This window comes from Salminus brasiliensis, chromosome 19 (genome assembly GCF_030463535.1).
Source record: "Salminus brasiliensis chromosome 19, fSalBra1.hap2, whole genome shotgun sequence".
NCBI lineage: Eukaryota > Metazoa > Chordata > Actinopteri > Characiformes > Bryconidae > Salminus > Salminus brasiliensis.
In genome coordinates, this window is record NC_132896.1 from 10,825,351 (window position 1) to 10,844,792 (window position 19,442).

The following is a 19,442-nucleotide window of genomic DNA, read 5'->3' on the forward strand; positions in this document are numbered from 1 at the left end:
GTATAGTATAAGGTCATGTGTTATGTGTAAATACTGAACTTTCCCCAACTGACCTACCCAAGCTCTGCCCACAAATGCAGTGTTTTGTAGAGACTATTATAAGGACAAACTTGTGAACTAAAAATGTGAACAAAAATACAAAATGCTGTGAGAAGTTCAAGCACGCAAGTCAATTTTGTCCAAATATGTAAATGGGGTGTATGTTGTAAAAGTAAAGACGAGTAGTTTTGCTATTAACAGCAAAGTAGTTTGCTGTTAACACCTTCAAAAAACAGCTTTTTAAAAAAGCTTTACAAAGTGGACAGTTTTCAGTGTTGTTGCGTGGACGGAGAAAACTGAGCTTTATGAAAGTGCTTCTAGTTGAAAGTCAAATATCTTCTTACTCCCTGTATAGTAAAGTCTTAAAACTACATCATCTATATGCAGACAGTACTAGATTTCATAAGTCACTTGCATAGTACACTACATAGGGAGTAGTGTGTAATTTGGGTTTAAACCTCTGTGTTTTCTTCCTTTTTCATGGTTTTCGGTATCTTTTTTTATGAGGTACTGCAGCCCTATACAGGGCTAGAATGCTTAAGCAACCATTTTCGTCTCTGTGTGGCCGGATATATTTTCAATATATATATTTTTCAGTTATTCAGTTGCTCTGAATAATGACCTTCAATCCATCCATGACGTTGCATTTTGATTTTTTTCTGCCGGTTTTTGCTGCGTCCTCAGGTCTGGCCTCAAGCGGCACACCCAAACTTCCCCTGGTGACTCTCCAGGCTACTGCACAGTGGGCGATCCTTCACCTGCCTCACGCTCCTTCTCTCTGCCTCCTCGCACCCTATTCCCCAGCGAATTGGACGAAGATCAGACCATCTCCCCCTATGCTAGCTACACCTCGCTGTCTGAGCGGACGGCACCCATCATCAGTGGCTGGCTGGACAAGCTCTCCCCCCAAGGGTACGCCCTGTCGGGGCAACTGCTCTGCTCCTGTCTCTGCATTTCCTTCCTTCTCAAGGCCTGTCTCTGCCTCCTGTCCGTCCTTTCCTGCCGGTGTGTCTTCTTACCTTTTCCCTTTATCTTGCACAAAAGCCTTTTTTTCCTCTATGGGTCAATGATCTCTTTCCTTTGTATCTTTCCGTCGGTTTGGCTTTGGTGAATCATTGTGTGTTTTTGTTACAATACAAATTACCACATGTGGTTTTAGACACGAGTCTTTGTTATCTTTGCCTGGCCACAGCTGATACCTCCTTTTTTTTTTTTTTAGGAATTATGTATTTCAGAAGCGCTATGTAAAATTTGATGGGAAAAACCTGATGTACTATGGCAGCGAAAAGGTATGATGTGGTAACAGCAACTATAATATCACTGTGAAATCCAGCTACTGACACACTAGACTTACAGTAGTTGTACTGTGGTTGAGGTTTTCATTTGAATAGTGACTTAGTTTATGGATTCCTCTTAATCCTTGACAGGACAATGTACCTTAATGACTTAGCACTGTTTTCTGTTACTTCTTCCTTGTGTGTGATTAACAGAGCATTTTGTTTCCAGCACTTTTGAACTGGCCTCCCTGCCTCACACAAATGGCCTTCCCTTTTCTGTCTTTCTCAGGACACATACCCAAAAGGTGTGATTCCTCTTGCTGCAATACAAATGGCTCGTGTAGCTAAAGACAACAAGTTTGAAGTTGTTACCAGCCATAGGACATTTGTCTTTCGGGCTGACAATGAAGGTAAACACATCATGCTCAAACTCCAGTACTCTCAGTACATACCAGGGTCTTTCTATCACAGTTCTGAAAAGCCATAGTCCTGCACAGCAGTTACCAGGCTTAGTCTGTATATTCTGAAATCACCAACCTGTGCTGGACTCTGACCTCCAGCAACGGAAATTAACACTTGTGGTTTATTCAACAGAAAATTCTTCCTCCGTGCTTTTACACAGATAAGAATAGCACCAAGACAGTAACATCTAGATCATGCTGAGTCTGAATTTGAATAATGTATTTTTTTCTGGTTGGTTGACTAAACCTTTTGAACTTTGCGCTGTCATTTACCATTGCAGTTCAGAGGAACAAATGGTGCACTGTGCTGCAGGAGCGCGTGAAGGAGCAGATGGTGTTCGGCCGGCCACGCTTCGGCCCGGGCAGCCACTGCCAGAAGAGTGGTTTGCTAGAGCTCAAGGGGACCAAGTCAAAGATCTACGCTGCCATTATAACAGAACAAATCTGGCTGTACAAAAGCGAACAGGTGATTTGGTGTTTACCACACATGCAGTACAGCAGTAAGGCTGGAGTGTGAGTCCAGGAAATGTGTCTGAGCTCACTGTGCTGTTCTGTTGTTCTGTTCACTCTTCCTTCCTCTAAGTGTTTGAAGGCCGTTGCAAAATGACTTTCTGTGCCTTGGTAGGCCCAAGTCACTTTTCTCAATGACGTGGTGGATAAAGTACTTACCGGATACCTGAGATAGAATGACTTGCATTCCTAATGCTGAAGTGTTTTTTGCTGAAGTATTTTTTCACGTTGTGTTTTATTTTTTTTTTTCCTCAGTGCTTTAAGACTGGAATTGGAATCAGCGTAATTGAGGCCAGAGGTGCTACGATCCGAGATGGCAAGAGCAAAAGCTTTGACCTCATAACCCCTTACAAGACCTTCAGGTAAATGCTTGTCGTTACACTGTTTTATATATTAATAAACCATCAATGAGTTGGCATTTAGGGGTGCCACTTTAAGTTGCACCCATTACTGACATAGATGTGCAAATGCACACACAAACAGCTGCTAGTCCCTGCAAAGAAGTATTGCCAATAGAATAAGATTCTCTGAAGTAGATTAAAGTGAACCTATTGGCACCATGCCAAATGTCAGGCATGGGCTAGAGAGAACTGTGTTCTCTGGAATGATGGCGCTCCATCCAATCCGTTGTGGATGAGATGGGGAAGATATGGGGTACTGACCTCTCTAATTCTTTTTTTTTTTTTTTAGAAGAAACTGTTAATGAGCAGGTGTCCTAGTACTTTTGTCCATATGGTTAATAAGGCCATATGTTACAGTGATTCTTCCATGTTTACACACATCATGAAATGGAGTAAGAGATAAATAAAAGTAAAAGACAATTAAGCATAAAGTCAAAAAAAAGCATAAAGACAAAAAGCAAAACTAAGTAGAATTTCTTTCTTAAGACACTTTTGGGAATCTGGACCCTGAACTTCAGTGTTGTATCTGCATACTGCATATGAACTATTTTAAGATTATGTAGGTAATTTAGAGAAACCTATATTGAGTCAATACTGTAGTTAACATAGCATAGCAGCCCAGTGCCTGCAACACAAAGGAAAGCAAATAAGCTCTACTGACTGAGCTGGTTTGCAGTGTCTGAGTAGTCGACCTTCTCTCTCTGCAGCTTCACGGCTGACTCGGAGCGAGAGAAGCGTGAGTGGATGGAGGCTATTCAAGAGTCTATTGCCGAGACACTCTCTGATTATGAGGTGGCCGAGAAGATCTGGTCCAACCGCTCCAACAAGATCTGCGCTGACTGCAAAGCCATCAATCCTGACTGGGCCTCCATCAATCTCTGTGTGGTCATCTGCAAGAACTGTGCAGGTATGTGTTGGAGGTCTACAGTCCAGGGGTCTTTGAGTCTTTTTTCAAGCTGATGGATAATGTCTCAGGGTCTTATTGGGCCAGTTTTGTCTAGAGATAGATAAAGAACAGTTGCAGTGCCAATGATGATGTACCATTAAAATCATTCTTAGCCAGTCTGGGCTTATACTGTGAATAATAAAGGGTGTGTTGAACTAATGCTGTAGAAAAAACATCTTGATGCCTTTCAATCTGTGTTTTTCAAACGAATATGTACACAAATGTCAGCAATTTTTTTAGGTAGCAAAGGAACAGAAAACCCATTGACTCAAAATACACTTATAATAGATGCCTATTGAGTCACTGAGTTGAGTCAATGGGTTTTAACTTTTAATTTTTACAGATGTAACAGATGAGTAAATATTTTTTTTACAGAACTTCAAAGCATCATTCTTTAAAAGACCCAAATGTGATTCTTCAATGGCATCACTCCAAACCCTTTTGACCCCTTATTTTAAACAGTACTGGTTTAATATGCATGTGAGAAACTGCCATTGATTTAGTGACACCAAGAAACACACAACCCAGCGCAGCCACTGTTTCTCTCCTTTTGAGTAGTGCTGCATTATGCTCCACTAGGGCACCTATCCAGTGCAGTGGCTTGGAAAGATGGCGGTAGTTGAGCGAGCTCTTGAACCCTTACCCTTGCCACTTCTTCGTGGCACACACTAAAGATAAGAAGTAGCTCGGAGGCAGCATCTTGGGAAGCCATTCCAGGCCAAACAGAGTGAATGGAGCGTGGCGAGTGGTGTGATGGCTCTTTTGTTCTGTCTGCCTGCAGGCCAGCACAGAAGCCTGGGCACAATGGTGTCCAAAGTGCAGAGTCTGAAACTGGACACCAGCGTTTGGAGCAACGAGATCGTTCAGGTGGGGGTTGTGGGCAGAAGAGGAGGGTCATGACACGGGCCTTTCCCTTTGAAGCTCCTTGCATTCTCTCTGTGTTGGAATTTTACACAACATTCAGACTTTCTTGATAAATGACACCAACTTCTAACAAAATGCATGCAGGGGTACGCTCACTGTTGTACATAGAAATATGCTCATGTGAGTTTTAATTCACGGTAACATTAGGCAGCATTTATTTATTAACCCTTTGTAAATGTGGTATTTTTTTACTCTACTTATTTTAACTAATTACAAAACAAGTGGTGTTTAGATTTGATTGACAAACTGTATCAACAAGTCTGAGTCTGTTATTCAGACTTATTTTTGTCTTTCGTTGCTGATACGTGTGTGTGTGTGTGTCTTTCAGCTGTTCATAATGCTGGGCAATGACCGAGCCAATGAATTCTGGGCTGCCCGGCTTCCAGTGGCTGAGGACCTGGACTGTGATGCTTCCCCAGAACAGCGTAGAGAATTCATTATCCAGAAGTACAGAGAAGGACGCTACCGCCACCCTCACCCCAGCTTCAGCACACAGGAAGAGTTACTTAAGGTGATCAACATACAGAGACTTCACATTATCCAGAGTGTATCTTTCAAATCTGTCTTCACTCTTAGCCATTGTGTTGCTCCACAGTGTGTTCCTGTGTCATGTCTTTACCACAAAAGAGAACCTCAGCCCATGCTGGGATGATGAGGACATCCTTGCTTAAAATACACGATATGTCCAAATGTTTGTGCACACTCCTTCTAATGAATACATTTAGCTACTTTAAGTTGAACCCATTGCTGACACAGATGGGCAAATGTGTGCACACACACAGCTTGACAATAGAACAGACAATAAAATAGGACTATCTGAAGCAGATAAACATGAACCCATTGGCAGTATGAACCCAACATGAAGGCATTGAGCTGTGGAGCAGTGGAACTATGTTCTCTGGAATAATGGTGCTCCATCCAATGGGTGACATTGGGGAGTTTGGGATGAGCTTCCCCGGGCTTTGACGGGCCTGCATTATGCTTTTTTCAGTGTTATACCATAGCCTAGCAGTCACACACGTGCCTATTTGGAGGAAGAGGACAGATGCACTTTAACTTGTGCAGTAAGACTTCTAATGAAAGGGCTGTGGTGAATGAAGGGTTTTTTAAGGACTGGGCTTTGGATGTCCTGTGGCTGAATGTGCTTTTAGTGATGCATTTGACTGAGTGTGTGTAATCTTGCAGGCACTGTGCACAGCGGTGACCGAACAGAACCTTCTGAAGACGGTCACTCAGATTTTCGCTGAAGCAGAAGCAGCTAGACTCTCTGACTCTAATGGACATGAGAAGCACCTGTCCCTGCATTACTCCTACACCCCGGCCTCAGGTGCACATAGCTCATTTACTGACTTACTGACACACACAATGTACTATCAATACTTCCTCTACCTTACAGTCTGGTCATTGACCCCACACTCAACACATCAGAGCTGTGGATCTTCTGGATCATATGACTAAAACATGCGATTGAAGCATGTCACATAAAGTGCGTGCATGTGTGGAAAGTAGACAATGTGATATTTAGCAGGGCCCAGCCGATGTATTGGTTTAGTAATGAAATCGTCCGAAATGTCACAAATGTCAAATATGTAATGCTTCAGTATTTATATTACCATAAATTTGCATGTGTATTAGTTACATTTAATGCATTGAGATTCTGCTTTTTATTCATATACATCATCATATTTGACAGAACTGAAAATCATATCAGTCAGTAAAGCACTGCTTAAGAACAACTACTGGGGTTTATTGTTTAATATGAAATTATGTGAATTAATGGACTTAATTAATGAATTAATGAATAAATGAACTTGGTTAATGAAATTAGTATTGGTGTCAGTACCACAGTTTCTGTATCAGTCTGGCCCTAGCATTTATTTGAGGTAATATATGCTTTATATTTAATGTACATTTTGTTGCAGATTCCAGCGTTTATGATGAGATCATGCAGCCAGTCCTGCATTCTGGCTACCTTTACAAGTCAGGCTCCCTGAACAAAGGAACTTTATCCCGCAGGACCAGAGAAGGTAGGCGACAATGTGGCAAACACAGTGCTTGGCAGGAATTTAGGAGCAGAATGTTCTTCAGAAGGCAGCAGAATAAAGAGCCTTTTAAGACTCAGTTCACTTCACTAATGCATACAGTAAAACTCAAAAGTTTGGACTAGGGTTGCAGTGGTATACCATGGTACATGTGCTTTATGCATGTTAAAAACACAATCGAAAAGAGAATCCCACCAAATTCTTTAGCACTCTGCTTAGCCATAATTTGAGCCGCTACTAGCCGCTTAATGTTTGTCATAAGAACACATTATGCATGATCTACCACAGATATAAGATTGTTTGTTTTTTGCAGCTCCTTTCCTTTTTGGATGCAAAGCACCTCATGGACCTGGCTTGTAACTCACTCACTCACTTTAGCAGGATTGTCCACAAGGGGGCACTGTTAGTACTCAAATATGTTTTGGTGCTTCACATCAGTGACACTGTGTAACCTTGTTTTTTTCTCTGCTGTGCTTATTTTTCTATATTTCTAGATTTTCAGAAGTTCTGGTGCTCGGTGGAGAAGTCCCTTCTGTTTTATGAGTCTGACAGGTGCCATGATCCCAACATGAAGATAGATGTCAAAGACATTATCTGTTTAGGTGTTAACAGGCCAGACTCATGCAACAACAATGGCTTTATTGACAGGTATGCCACTTTACACCACATTTTATTGTTCCTTAACTTAAAATTGTTGCATTTTACAAAATGTTAATTCAATTAAATCATTATTATTTTAAAAAATCTTTTTCAATGGTCTCAGGTTTCGATACACTTTTGAACTTTACCTAACATCTGAAAAGCTTGTCCAGTTCGGCCTAGAGACTCCAGATGCACTGCACAGTTGGGCAAAAGCAATTGGAAAGGTAAAATAACATACCACAAAGCTCTTACTCTACTTATACTGTTTTTAGTCATGTTACATATTATTTCTTAGCTACATTAGCTTAGTAGCTTGTATAAAGAGTTGATTATTACTGTGATCTTTAGGCCACAACTCCTCTGAGCTGCCACTGCCTACTGGCTCGGGAGTTTGAGCGGGTGGGCGTGCTACGCTATAAGGCCATGCTGGACCCGCAGCAGTGGAAAGAGGGTTTTTTTGTCCTGCAGAAGTCCAACCTCTTCATCTGCCCTGGAAATGACGGAGCGGCTGAGGATATCATCAATCTAAAACGCCTCCAGGAGCTGAGTGAGTCTCAAAAGCCCACTACAGTTCTGCTGTGAGGGTGTTTCATATTCCTATAGTGGTACATTTGCAATAGGCCATTGTTTTTAGTTTGTTCATTTTGGTTAAGTGTACGTGGGCTGACATGTGTTTGTTTTCTCTGTTTTATATGTTGAAGGTATAGCATCTGAAACAGAGAACCATGAAAAGAGGGACATTTTGGTTCTAGTTGAGAAAGGACGGTGAGATTTTGTTTGGAAATATCTGAATTTTTTGTGCTTATTTTTTACATAGTGCCTTCTAAGAGTGTTCCTTCATGTGATTGGTGTGCAAGGTATTGATCATGTAATTTAATAATGCAACTAAATGTAAAAGCGTTAATTAGTATGAGTGACTTCAGCTTTGGTTCAGCTCTGTCCATACAAAGTCTAACTTTGGATTTTAAATGGAAGTCAATTTGGCAGCACACAGCTCATCCAAAGAGGCACATCATGCCACTGAGAAGAGAGATTCTTGAAGAAAAATTGGTTGTGTGCACAAATTCAGAACTTAAGACTAGGGGTCAATACCTTTTCATGGTTTGTGCACTCTGATTATTGCCAGGCATGCAAGGCTATTTGTTGATTAGATGCTGTGTGTGTGTGTGTGTGTGTGTGTGTGTGTGTGTGTGTGTGTGTGTGTGTGTGTGCTTAGGACTCTGCACCTGCAGGGAATGGGACGAATGGATTTCTCCCTTTGGTACACTGACATCCAGAAGGCTGCAGGAGGGAGGGCAAACACTTTGAAGGATCAGCAGCTCAGCAGGAATGACATCCCTATCATTGTAGACAGCTGCATTGCCTTTATCACCCAGTATGGTGAGAACCGCATAAAGGCCTTATCCTTTATTCTGCACAAGGTGCGTCGCAAAGCTCATCTGCCAACAGTCTATTTTCACGCTTTCCCCCTGCGTTGTTTAAATAGCAAAGGTGCTTGAGAAAATATCTACGCCGACGGGCGTTGAGGTCTCAAAATGAGGTGTGTTCAGGAAAATTTCTGGCGTATTGCTATCTTGGCAATGGAAAACACAGGTGTGCCAATGACTGCAAACAACCTAGGCAGATGTCAACAGTCAGACTTGCTAGGGAATGGCAAGTGACCAGCTGGTTTATTGCACCCAAAACACACCCAAGATTAATTAAGAGACTTAGTATATTTCCTGTAGACTTGAATTTTTGCCACTGCTGGTAGACCCGAATGACCATATGCTTCTGAGACACTTGCATATTCAGCTGCTTCCTTCCATTTAACCTATTTCCCACACATCGAGTGAGACATTCACTGCACTCCATCACATCATCTCATTCTATAAATCCTGTTACACACATAACCCAATTGTCCTTGTGCAACACCATTCATGGGAGCCTGACATCCCTACCACCTTCAACATGCAAGGTTTTTTTTGTCTATGAAGTTTTAGATAGTTTGTACTTCACAGTAGCTTTCTCGACATTGTAAGAGCTCTGTCATGTCAGTAAAATCACTCCACTCTACTAATTGGACGAATATTTTCGTGTTCTACAACTGTCTCATGTTCTCAGGCCTGGGCCATGAGGGCATCTACAGAAAAAATGGAGCCAAATCCAGAATCAAGCTTCTGATGGATGAGTTCAGGAAGGATGCCCGCAATGTGAAGCTGCGTATCGGGGACAACTTCATTGAGGATGTGACTGATGTGCTGAAGAGGTTCTTCCGTGAGATCGATGATCCCATATTTATGGCTGACCTGCACCCGTACTGGAAGGAGGCTGCCAGTCAGTGCAGTTTATCATACTTAGATTTTAATTATGTGTCTCATGCCTGAAATAAAGGATTATTATATTTCAGTGCATGCTGATAGTCCTCATTGATTTCTGCTTGCTTTCTGCAGAGATATCTAATAAGACGCTGAGACTGGATAGGTATAAGGAACTCATCCGTGGTTTGCCACGGGTCAACCGGACCACTTTAGCAGCTCTCATCAGTCACCTGTACAGGTCGGCTAAATTGAAATACGCAGTTTTGATTTAGGCATGTCTTTTCTTTTCATGATGTGTTTAACTTCTTCTCTCTCTTTCTCTCTGTCAGGGTACAGAAGTGTGCTGACCTTAATCAGATGTGCACAAAGAACCTGTCCCTGCTGTTTGCCCCTAGCCTCTTTCAGACAGATGGGAAAGGGGAGCATGAAGTGAAAATCGTAGAGGACCTCATTGACAACTACCTCTATGTTTTTGATGTGAGTGGACAAGTTCTAACTGGTACATCATTGTAAATGCTATTTATAATGTCATTGTGTTATAATGTCAGTAATAATTCTAACATAAAAATTAAACAAATTTAAGCACCATGGTACAAGCCTAAAAGTAGCATCACAAAGCAATATTATGTAGCATTTTCCCTAAAATCTCTGCTTCATAATAATTGTGATGCTCCTCTGACCTGTAATAAAGAGAATAGCATCTCTATCTTTGCTACTCGGGGTTGCTACTTCTCAACTGTAGGGGGCGTCCAGGAACAAGAAGTACCCATTCTCATGTACTGTTGCTTTAAATATGATAACAAAAGATATGATTGTTTGAATTTGCTTTAAAGGTCGATGAGGAGCACCAAACCCAGATTGAACTGGAGATCAGTCTCATCACGACCTGGAAGGACACACAGGTACAATAAAATTACATCCACTGGCCCACTAGAAGCTACTGAAACTGAGTTAACAGACGGAGTGGGCTTGGCCTTACAATGTTGTTTCTTTACATCTAGCTCTCCCAGGCAGGAGACCTCATTATTGAGGTCTATTTGGAGGAAAAAACACCCGACTGCTGCATTACTCTGAAAGTAAGTGCTGATCCGAACCAGCCAATATGTAATATCCCACTGTTGCAGTGTTAGAAAAATAATGATATGTTTTTAAAATAACATTTGTTTTATGTGATGTGTCTACCTGCAGGTCTCTCCCACTATGTGTGCTGAGGAACTGACTAACCAGGTGTTGTATCTAAGAAACGTCCCTGCTGGCGAGAACGTGTGGATGACTTTTGAAGTCATTGAGGATGGAGAACTTGGTAAATAGATTCTTACATATCTGCTCAAGCTTAATGCACTTTTATATCCAGCACCACAAACCAGCTATAGTAGTGTGTGTGATACTACAGCACATTAAATCAGTGTATTTGGCATAGTGTATTAGCACTGAACCTTATAGTTCACTTAAAGTGTTTTGTACAATTACAAATATGCAGTGTGTTTTAATCACAGAGCGGCCTCTTCATCCAAAGGAGAAGGTTCTGGAACAAGCCCTCCAGTGGTGTAAGATGGCCGATCCTAGCTCAGCTTACCTGTTGGTCAAGAAGGTGCCCAGGGCAGATGTGATAGACATCTTTACAGGTGATTACCTATTATACACATATACATATTATATAACTTTTTATATAACAATTTGTATTTATTTGTTTTAATGTTTTAAATTCTAGAGCAGAGGCTTTAAAATTAATTGCTGAACCAGTAGTAGTAGTAGTACAGGCAGGGGTCAAAATCAGCCACAAATGTAACCAAAACACCAGAATGATGTGATGATCTGTTGATCTCTGGAAATACTTCACAGCAAGTAAATCAAACAGGCAGGTATATTAAGGGATATGTAATGAGACAACTGTAACCAGTTAGGAATCAGTTACGTTTGAGGGGTCCAGGTTCAAACGATCAACAGATGCATTCTGGAAGTTGGAGTGCTTTGAGTGCATTGAGAGAACTGGCAGAATCTGAGTTCTGGAGTACCCATAGGCCCATAGCAGGTGTGACACATAAAACATACAAAAAGAAATATTATATAAACTGATAAAACTATCCCGTAGAAATTTGAATTAAAACCATTCTCAATGTATTGGTTGTAGTTGCATGGTCGCTCATTGTTATTATACTTTATTGCTTTAAAAATCATGTAATCAGGTTTTGTTTATAAAAAATAAATTGTCCTGAATTTGTTGTGTGTAAATATTGAATTAAACTGTAAACACATGGTTTCTGATGCTAGACCATAACATGTGATTGTGTTTGATATCAAAAGTGCAGAATGCAACAGGAAGGCATCTGATCAGATAAACGTATCATCTGTACCCATAAAACCTTCAGTTTTGCAATTATTGTTGTCATATTGCTACATCATACAGCACACAGTATGGTACACAGAAACACTCTACTTTCCTACATCTAATACAATTGAATCAAATGAAAACGCATGGCTTTGCATCAAAAACCCAATCTTTGATGCACAAAAAGCTAAGCTTTATATTTTTCTTTGGCTCTGCGCCCCACAGCCTACAAGAGTGAAATTGTGAAGTTTGGTGTTCTGAAGTGCCGAGAGGAGACGCCCAAACTCCTGCAAGGGACCAAATTCCAGGAGCGTGGCTTCCAAATCCGAGACCACAAATTCCTCATAATGAAGGATAAGAAAGTATGTCATTAACATCTTGCCCATATTCCAACAAAATAAGAGAGAATTTAAGGAGAATTTAGTGGTTAAACAAGAGAATGTACAGCACCTAAACAGGTTATTTAAAACCATTTATTATTGTTTGTAAAAACACCTGATCATATTAAAACAGGTAAATGTAAACATAAATACAGTAAAAGTAACACATTTCTCATTTCAAAGAAACATAGTGGGTATATTGGGTGCTAATTTGAGAACAAGGATTGGTTCTAGATTTCTCACATGGATTTGTTGAATTATTTTACCAGCTCACCTGATTGAACATTATTAAGCACTGATTTACCAAACCAGGTGTTTGATGATAACTATATACTGTATAATACCAGACTCCCATTAGGATCATAAACATCTACAGCAACCTTAGTTGTTCGATTGTATTGTAGGATCTTGTTAGTTTTGTGTAGTTAAGTGTGTAATGATGGGTAAAAGAAACCATGACAGCAACATAGGAAGTGAGGTGTCTACCTGGTAGAACCATAGAAGCTAGACCATAGAGATAGAGGCCATGTGTGTAACCCCAGTTGTTAGATGCAAGAGGGCTTTGGAAATATTTTAATAAAGACAATGACATAAATCCACTGATTTAATGCTATTTGCATTTGTTCTAATATTAGTGCTTCACTGAGAACATGAACACTGCCCAGAAAAAAAATAATAATTCAAATTTTTACTGGTGCTTATTTATTTTTTTTTTTTTTACAGAGCAACAAACCAGAAAAGGAGTGGCTACTAAAAATCATGAAGATTTACATTGGTATAAGAAAGAAGTTAAAACCACCCACCAAGTAAGACAAGTTTTTTCTTCTCTCTGTTTCACCTCAGACACTATTTTTATATTGCTTTATTATTTTAGCCAGCCCATGACATTCTTCTGAATTAATCATGTTCCCTGCTGCAGATGGGGTTTCACTGTGATGATAGACAAACATCAGATGTAAGTGTTTCCTTTTGACGGAGTTGAACTGGTCAAATGATCGTTTTTTTCGAACAGCTGCATTACACATTAAGTTGTTACGTTTGCGTAATGAGTAGCGATCACTTTGCTCTTCTTGGCAGGTACCTCAGTTGCTCCAGTGAAATGGAGCTTTGGGATTGGATGACCAGTCTGCTGAAAGCACAGGCATGTGACATCACTCTTTGTTTGGATATCATTTTGGATATCAAGTGCTCATCTGTAACCCGACGCCGTCATTACTGCGCTTTGATTGTTTGATTGGTTTCTCAGAACGATGACTTGCGGCCGCCTGTGATGAGACGCCACTCCTCCTCTGACATCTGTAAGCAGAAGTTTGGCACCATGCCCTTAGTGCCTATCAGAGGAGAGGAGAGCAACACCAACTCCACTATGCTGTCTGCTAACCAGACCCTGGTAATACCCTGGTAGTTTTTACGCTGTTGTGGTGCCCTCTAGTGGCTCAACATGTGCAATACTCATTGACTCAGGTCTTTTCGAGATGTATGGTCTCATAGGCTTTGTACTTGTGTGTTTGCAGAGGAAGCTTCATGATAGGAGGACACTTTCGATGTACTTTGTAAGTAGGCATTTGATTCTGATCTGCTGGTTGCATGCTTGATAACTGGCCAGCATTACTTACAGTCCTAAAAAAGGTGCTAAGAGTGTTCTTTGGAAATAAAAATAATTACAGACAGCGTATCAGTATTTATGAGCAACAGTATTGATTTATCTGACATGTAGTTAGCGGGTATTTCTTCTTGTGGGGTAATATGTTTCTAAAGGTGGTGGACTACTTATAGGTACATCAGCCGATACGATTTCAGTATCAATGAAAAGAAAAGAACAAGTGGTAACATGCCACTTCTATGACAGATGTTTCCATAGATCCGGGTTATTTAAAGAACTATTTTTGTCAAATCAGATGGGTCCGTGTCTTTTTTAAAAACCAACACATAACCTAAAACTTCTAAAGCAAATTAATCATTTTTTAGAAGTATGTTCATACTAGACAGCACATTACTTAGTATTACTGTTAAGAAACTGATGGAACTATCAATATCAATACTATATATATATATATATATATATATATATATATATATATATATATATATATATATATATATATATATATGTGTGTGTGTATATATATATATATATATATATATATATATATATATATATATGTGTGTGTGTATATATATATATATATATATATATATATATATATATATATATATATATATATACACATATATATATATATATATATATATATATATATATATATATATATATATATATATATTCTTTGCAATACAGTTTCTCCTATTGAGGAATTCCATCAGATTTCCTCGGCCCTCCCGTTCCTGTTGGGAGCTGAGATTTCCTGATAGGACACCATCAGGATGTTGAGCTGAATGTCTGAAGTGAAGACAACAGGATGCGCAGGGTGGAAGAATTGTTCCACTGCATTGTTCTACGGCCATAGCCTTGAGGGCAGGTTGGGGCCTCAGCTCAGTGCTTGTGTTTTGGCCGGGAAAATCATGTAGCCTCTGGTGGGTCCTGAGCCTTAAGCATTTGCAAGCAAATTGCTTGCTGGCTTTTTTCTTTTGTCCCCAGTGTATTCGGCAATCATCTCGAGTTTGTTACTGTGATACTGAAACAATGGATTAAACTCGGAGAAAGAAGTCTCTTGAATGTCGCTGAAGGGCGAGTTTTCTTTAAGAATGTCCCAGTAACCACAAATAAAATCCCATAATAGCAGACACTTACAGATCGGTTAGATATACTATTGATATTGAAATGTTCCCAATATATTTTTAAAGAGGACAGGGTCAAAAAAACTCTAATGTACCTTTAACTACAATGGGTCAATCTTAAATATCAGTTTCACAACAGTTTCCAAATAGTTTATAGTAGTTTAGAAACATTACATGTATTATGTTTATTTTTTTAAATAATAAACATTGAAGTTAATATTGAAAATGAGTTAATATTATCTGAATATTGTAGGTTTATGACCAGGGAAGGATGGGTTCCTCTTTTTGAAGCCTAGGTTCTTCTCAGTGTTCTTTATTTGTGCTTTTAGGGATTTTTCTTTGGTCTCTTTGCCTTGCTCCTTTAGAGGTCACCTCCTCATATTCAGATACCTGATATTGTACATTAAATTTACATTGAATTAATATTTAATCTAGCTGTCTATTACACCCTATTCTATTCTGTTTGTGTACAATACTGTAAGACAGTAAGTAAATAAGGACAGTAAGCCTTATTTTCTCAAGGCTAAACCTTTTTAGCTGAACAGTTGTAGTAGCTGCCGTCCTTCAAACACTAACACTAAGATTAACACCATTATGTTCTCCTAGGAGTGTTAAGTTTGGAATCCATGAGATAACTTATTGTGAAATATCATGATTTTGTATTGTGACATTGTATTTCTGCCATATCGGCCACCTATTCATCCACATTAATTTCTGTATTTGTTTAGCCCATGAAAGTGCAGCAGGACTCTGTGGAGGAGCGAGATGAGAGTCCCGAGCCGCTCTATGAGGAGGTGGGTGATTTCAGCCTGCAGGTGCTGAAGTCTCTGGAGACCAGCTTCCGGACCAGCGCCCACGCCGAGACCCTGGAGGTCCCTCCCCGGCCTGTCAGCCTTGGACAGAGGAAGACCAGCTCGCTGGACCGTGCGATCGGCCCAAACCCGGTGCACTCTCTAGGGAGTGAGGGCCTGCGAAGCCCCGGGGGCTCTTTGGACACACTGGTGCAGGAGGAGCCCCACAGCATACTGCAGAGCCCTTCACGAGAGCTGCTGCTGCAGGAACTCTCCATCGTGTTCAAAAAGCCACTGACTGAAGAACAGCATAGTCCAAAGAGCCTGACCTGAAGTGACTTACACGTCTGGAATCAGGCTGGGCTGTCTGAATGTACAGTCACACTCAGCAGTTTTTTTTCTGCTGATGAGTTGAGCACACTTGTTGAACTGTTACTGAAGCACATTCAATTTATCAGTGTTATAGAGATGATGTAACTTACTTAAAAGAAACTTGTTCCAAAGCACTAACCCTTTTTTAATACATATATATAGCTAACAAAAAAGTACTCTGTTTGAAGCAAAAGCTCCTGATCCATTTGTGTGTCAATGGGAGATCCGTTTCAGGACATGATTTTGGACCAAACTGAAAACAGATGCCATCTCACAATATTGTTAGGCTTTGACAACTCCGAATAGCTTGAATTATAGATTCAGCTTTTTGGGGGAAAGGATTTTCATACATCTGTTTATAATTTAATATAAGCAATGCTCTTTTAGTGCTTAGTTTTGATACATAACCCACAACAAGCATGACAAAAATAGGCACCAACACCATGTTGTTCTTGTACAGCTACTAATGAATCTGTATAGCATACTTCTTTACTAGAAACACACATCAGTTCTGGGATTTTCACTTAATTTGTGACTGTACAATTTGTTGTATTTATTAATTTATTTATATACTCGCCAGCATTCCTCAGCATTCAGACACACTGTGACTGGGTTGAAGTGGACTATATGAGAGCAGGTTGGAGTTTCTCCCAGCTTGACTTTGAGCAGTAGAGGGCAGTGTAGATTCAGCACATAAAGGCTAGACAATCTTAATATTTGAATGTTGTTTAACACTTAACCCTTTTCTAAAGACCTTGTATTTACCTTGTACAGTACCCTATTAATTAGACGTATGTAAAATGAATTTTACCTATTTTTAGCTGATGTTATTTTTTTTATATTTGAGTCATTAAGTGCCACCCCCTGCTGTCTCCTTGCCCTAAATGCAAATTCTTTTGTCTCACTGTTATACTTACTTTTTGCACTGTATGATATCAGTAGGCAGGTTAGCTAGTATTGTGATTAGTGTTGTATATGGCAGTATTTGTTCAGTGTTTTGAGGCTTGTGGTAGGAGTAAGATGCTGTTGTACACTGTAAAGGTTGAAGATCCTGTTGTACTAATTGCAAAATGTTTTGGTTTTGCCAAATTTGTTATTGAAACGGAAAGAATATATTGAAATATATGATTGTTTATGAAACTGGACTCCATGTGTGCATAATGAAAGAAAGCTTTAGTGCCTTGTTTAATAGCACTCAATTACTTGACATATCTGAAGATGTTAAAGTAGCTCTTAAAGTGATCAGCACATTGTTAAGTTGTTAAGTAATACTCAACTTGTTTATGTAGTTTCTGATGCTATAAGACATTGTTCAGAATGAAGGTAAACAGACATACAGACAAATACACACTTTAAAATATCTGCAGTTGTTTTTGCCTATAAAATGTACCAGCTGAGCTCAAACTCAAATTGAGGTGCCTTAAAAAAACTAGATATTGCAAAGTGTCAGAAAGGTACAACTGCCACTTACTGTAAAAACTTTATAATATGTTGTTGCTGTTGCACAAAAATCTTGTAGCTTCATATTTTGACATAATTTGAATAGGCACTTTGCATTGTGTCAAAATATCATGATGAATGGATCAACAGAAATGTTTGCTTGGATTATTATTATTTTTTTTTTTACAATGATTTCTAGTTGTGCACTAATAACTACAAAGTAGGCTTTGGGGATGAACTGTGTAGCTAGTATAGATAAAAGGATATAAAAAACATGCATAATTAGAAACTGTTATGCCACAATGCCGTGGAAAGAGGGGAACTATTAACGTCTGGAAAAATAACAAAAAAGGTGGATAACGATGCAGGTCTAGCGGCAACAGCAGCAGAAGAGCTTGCAGTGACATATGTTGGCATAGCAACGCTTCATCACTTCCTGTTAGTATAAAACAGGTGTGTACATTTTGTAAACTAACCTGATAAACATCCACTATTAAGATTAGTACATAGGCTGTGTCTAAAACTAAAGGCAGCTGCCAGAATGCCTTGCTGCCTATGGTGTTTCATAAGTTAGTGCCTTAGAAGGCAGCATTGTGATAAAGGAACCTACAACCACTTCGAAAGCAGCAATACATCATGACGTTGCCAGGATACCAACTACTATCAGCTGGTGGCGTAACTAATTACAATTGCCAGACATAAAAAGCCAAAAGTGGGTTGTTACACTGAGAGTTAATCATCAGAAATAATATAGTAAGGAAAAATAATTGGAAATAACTTTGTATATAAATTTGTACAGATTGCTTCTTTTCTCCGTCATGTTGCTTTTTCTCTAAAGACGCTAACCCCAAGCATCATGGAATACGTAATACTATGCTTCCTTCACAAACTGGCAAGATGAAGACATGACTCTGTACCTTCCTGCCTTCCTATACTGCCTATACTAAGCAGCATTTATTATATTTCAGACACAGCCATAGCCTATACCTTTAGTATATAGTGGTGTGTAGTACACGATAAGGAAGCATCCAATGACTTCCATTAAAAGTTTTCCTTATCTTGTAAAGTTGCTATTGTGGAGATGCAAGGTTTTTCTGTGTGACAGCAATGATTTACATAATACATTGAAATTACTAAGACTGAAGGCTGCTTAGAAGGCAACATAATGATGATCTGAATGTATGAAGTGAATAAAGACATTTTTAGAAAATGTCACTTCTTTCCACATTGTTTATTCCTATGCAATTTACTTTTGTCCAAATGCAAAGATATAGCCTAGATACATTCTCAGAAACCATTAAAAACAAATCTGTTAACAAGTTGACATGTTTGATGTGAAGATACAAGTATGATATTTGCATGATGCTATCTGAAAGTAGTGAACTTTTATGACTTGCTACCTATGTATAACTTTTAGCTTCAATGAGAATCCTGAAAGCAAAAAAACAAACAAACTGAAAAAAGAAATGGCTGTCAGCTGGTAACACTCACAACAATACCTAATCTTTTACCAAGTGTGATTTTCTGTTTTGTTAATGGAAGACTCATAAAAATCGCCCAATGAAGCTTTACCATCAGCAGTGGAGCCCAAGAGAGCACAATAGGTGGTGCTCTCTCCTTTCATCACTCTTAAGCGATGTTATCTAGCACAAGCGTCTGTTAGTTGGTGCGGTGAAGCTGAGGACCCAACACTTTCCTCTGAGCATGTCAGCTGGCTGTCAATGCGGCATTGGCAGTAGTTCGGAAAGAGGTAGTGGCTGGCATTGCAGTTTTATCAAAGGACACATGTGTTAAGTCCTCACCCTCCTACTGTTAATTAGCAGCACCAAATTGGTAGAAAAAGGGATAA

The 19,442-nt window shown here is 39.5% G+C and overlaps 1 protein-coding gene across 2 annotated transcripts in view; it reads left to right on the plus strand.

Moving 5' to 3' along the window:
* Window positions 1–18,803, plus strand: part of arap3 (ArfGAP with RhoGAP domain, ankyrin repeat and PH domain 3) — a 34,062-nt gene extending 15,259 nt beyond the window's left edge. The window contains exons 6-34 of one of the 2 annotated variants that reach the window (XM_072663934.1): window positions 724–1,044; window positions 1,259–1,328; window positions 1,606–1,726; window positions 2,059–2,243; window positions 2,543–2,649; window positions 3,396–3,595; window positions 4,416–4,501; window positions 4,887–5,069; window positions 5,744–5,885; window positions 6,481–6,585; window positions 7,095–7,248; window positions 7,364–7,466; window positions 7,591–7,789; window positions 7,944–8,007; window positions 8,459–8,622; window positions 9,346–9,558; window positions 9,675–9,780; window positions 9,872–10,019; window positions 10,376–10,444; window positions 10,544–10,618; window positions 10,731–10,845; window positions 11,039–11,167; window positions 12,097–12,233; window positions 12,975–13,057; window positions 13,171–13,206; window positions 13,329–13,392; window positions 13,498–13,641; window positions 13,766–13,804; window positions 15,719–18,803. In XM_072663934.1, the coding sequence (XP_072520035.1) occupies window positions 724–1,044; window positions 1,259–1,328; window positions 1,606–1,726; window positions 2,059–2,243; window positions 2,543–2,649; window positions 3,396–3,595; window positions 4,416–4,501; window positions 4,887–5,069; window positions 5,744–5,885; window positions 6,481–6,585; window positions 7,095–7,248; window positions 7,364–7,466; window positions 7,591–7,789; window positions 7,944–8,007; window positions 8,459–8,622; window positions 9,346–9,558; window positions 9,675–9,780; window positions 9,872–10,019; window positions 10,376–10,444; window positions 10,544–10,618; window positions 10,731–10,845; window positions 11,039–11,167; window positions 12,097–12,233; window positions 12,975–13,057; window positions 13,171–13,206; window positions 13,329–13,392; window positions 13,498–13,641; window positions 13,766–13,804; window positions 15,719–16,114 (3,958 nt within the window). In that variant the 3' untranslated portion in view covers window positions 16,115–18,803. The remainder of the gene's footprint in view (window positions 1–723; window positions 1,045–1,258; window positions 1,329–1,605; window positions 1,727–2,058; window positions 2,244–2,542; window positions 2,650–3,395; window positions 3,596–4,415; window positions 4,502–4,886; window positions 5,070–5,743; window positions 5,886–6,480; window positions 6,586–7,094; window positions 7,249–7,363; window positions 7,467–7,590; window positions 7,790–7,943; window positions 8,008–8,458; window positions 8,623–9,345; window positions 9,559–9,674; window positions 9,781–9,871; window positions 10,020–10,375; window positions 10,445–10,543; window positions 10,619–10,730; window positions 10,846–11,038; window positions 11,168–12,096; window positions 12,234–12,974; window positions 13,058–13,170; window positions 13,207–13,328; window positions 13,393–13,497; window positions 13,642–13,765; window positions 13,805–15,718) is intronic. The other variant, XM_072663935.1, reaches the window with a different exon arrangement.
* The last annotated feature ends 639 nt before the right edge of the window (window positions 18,804–19,442 follow it).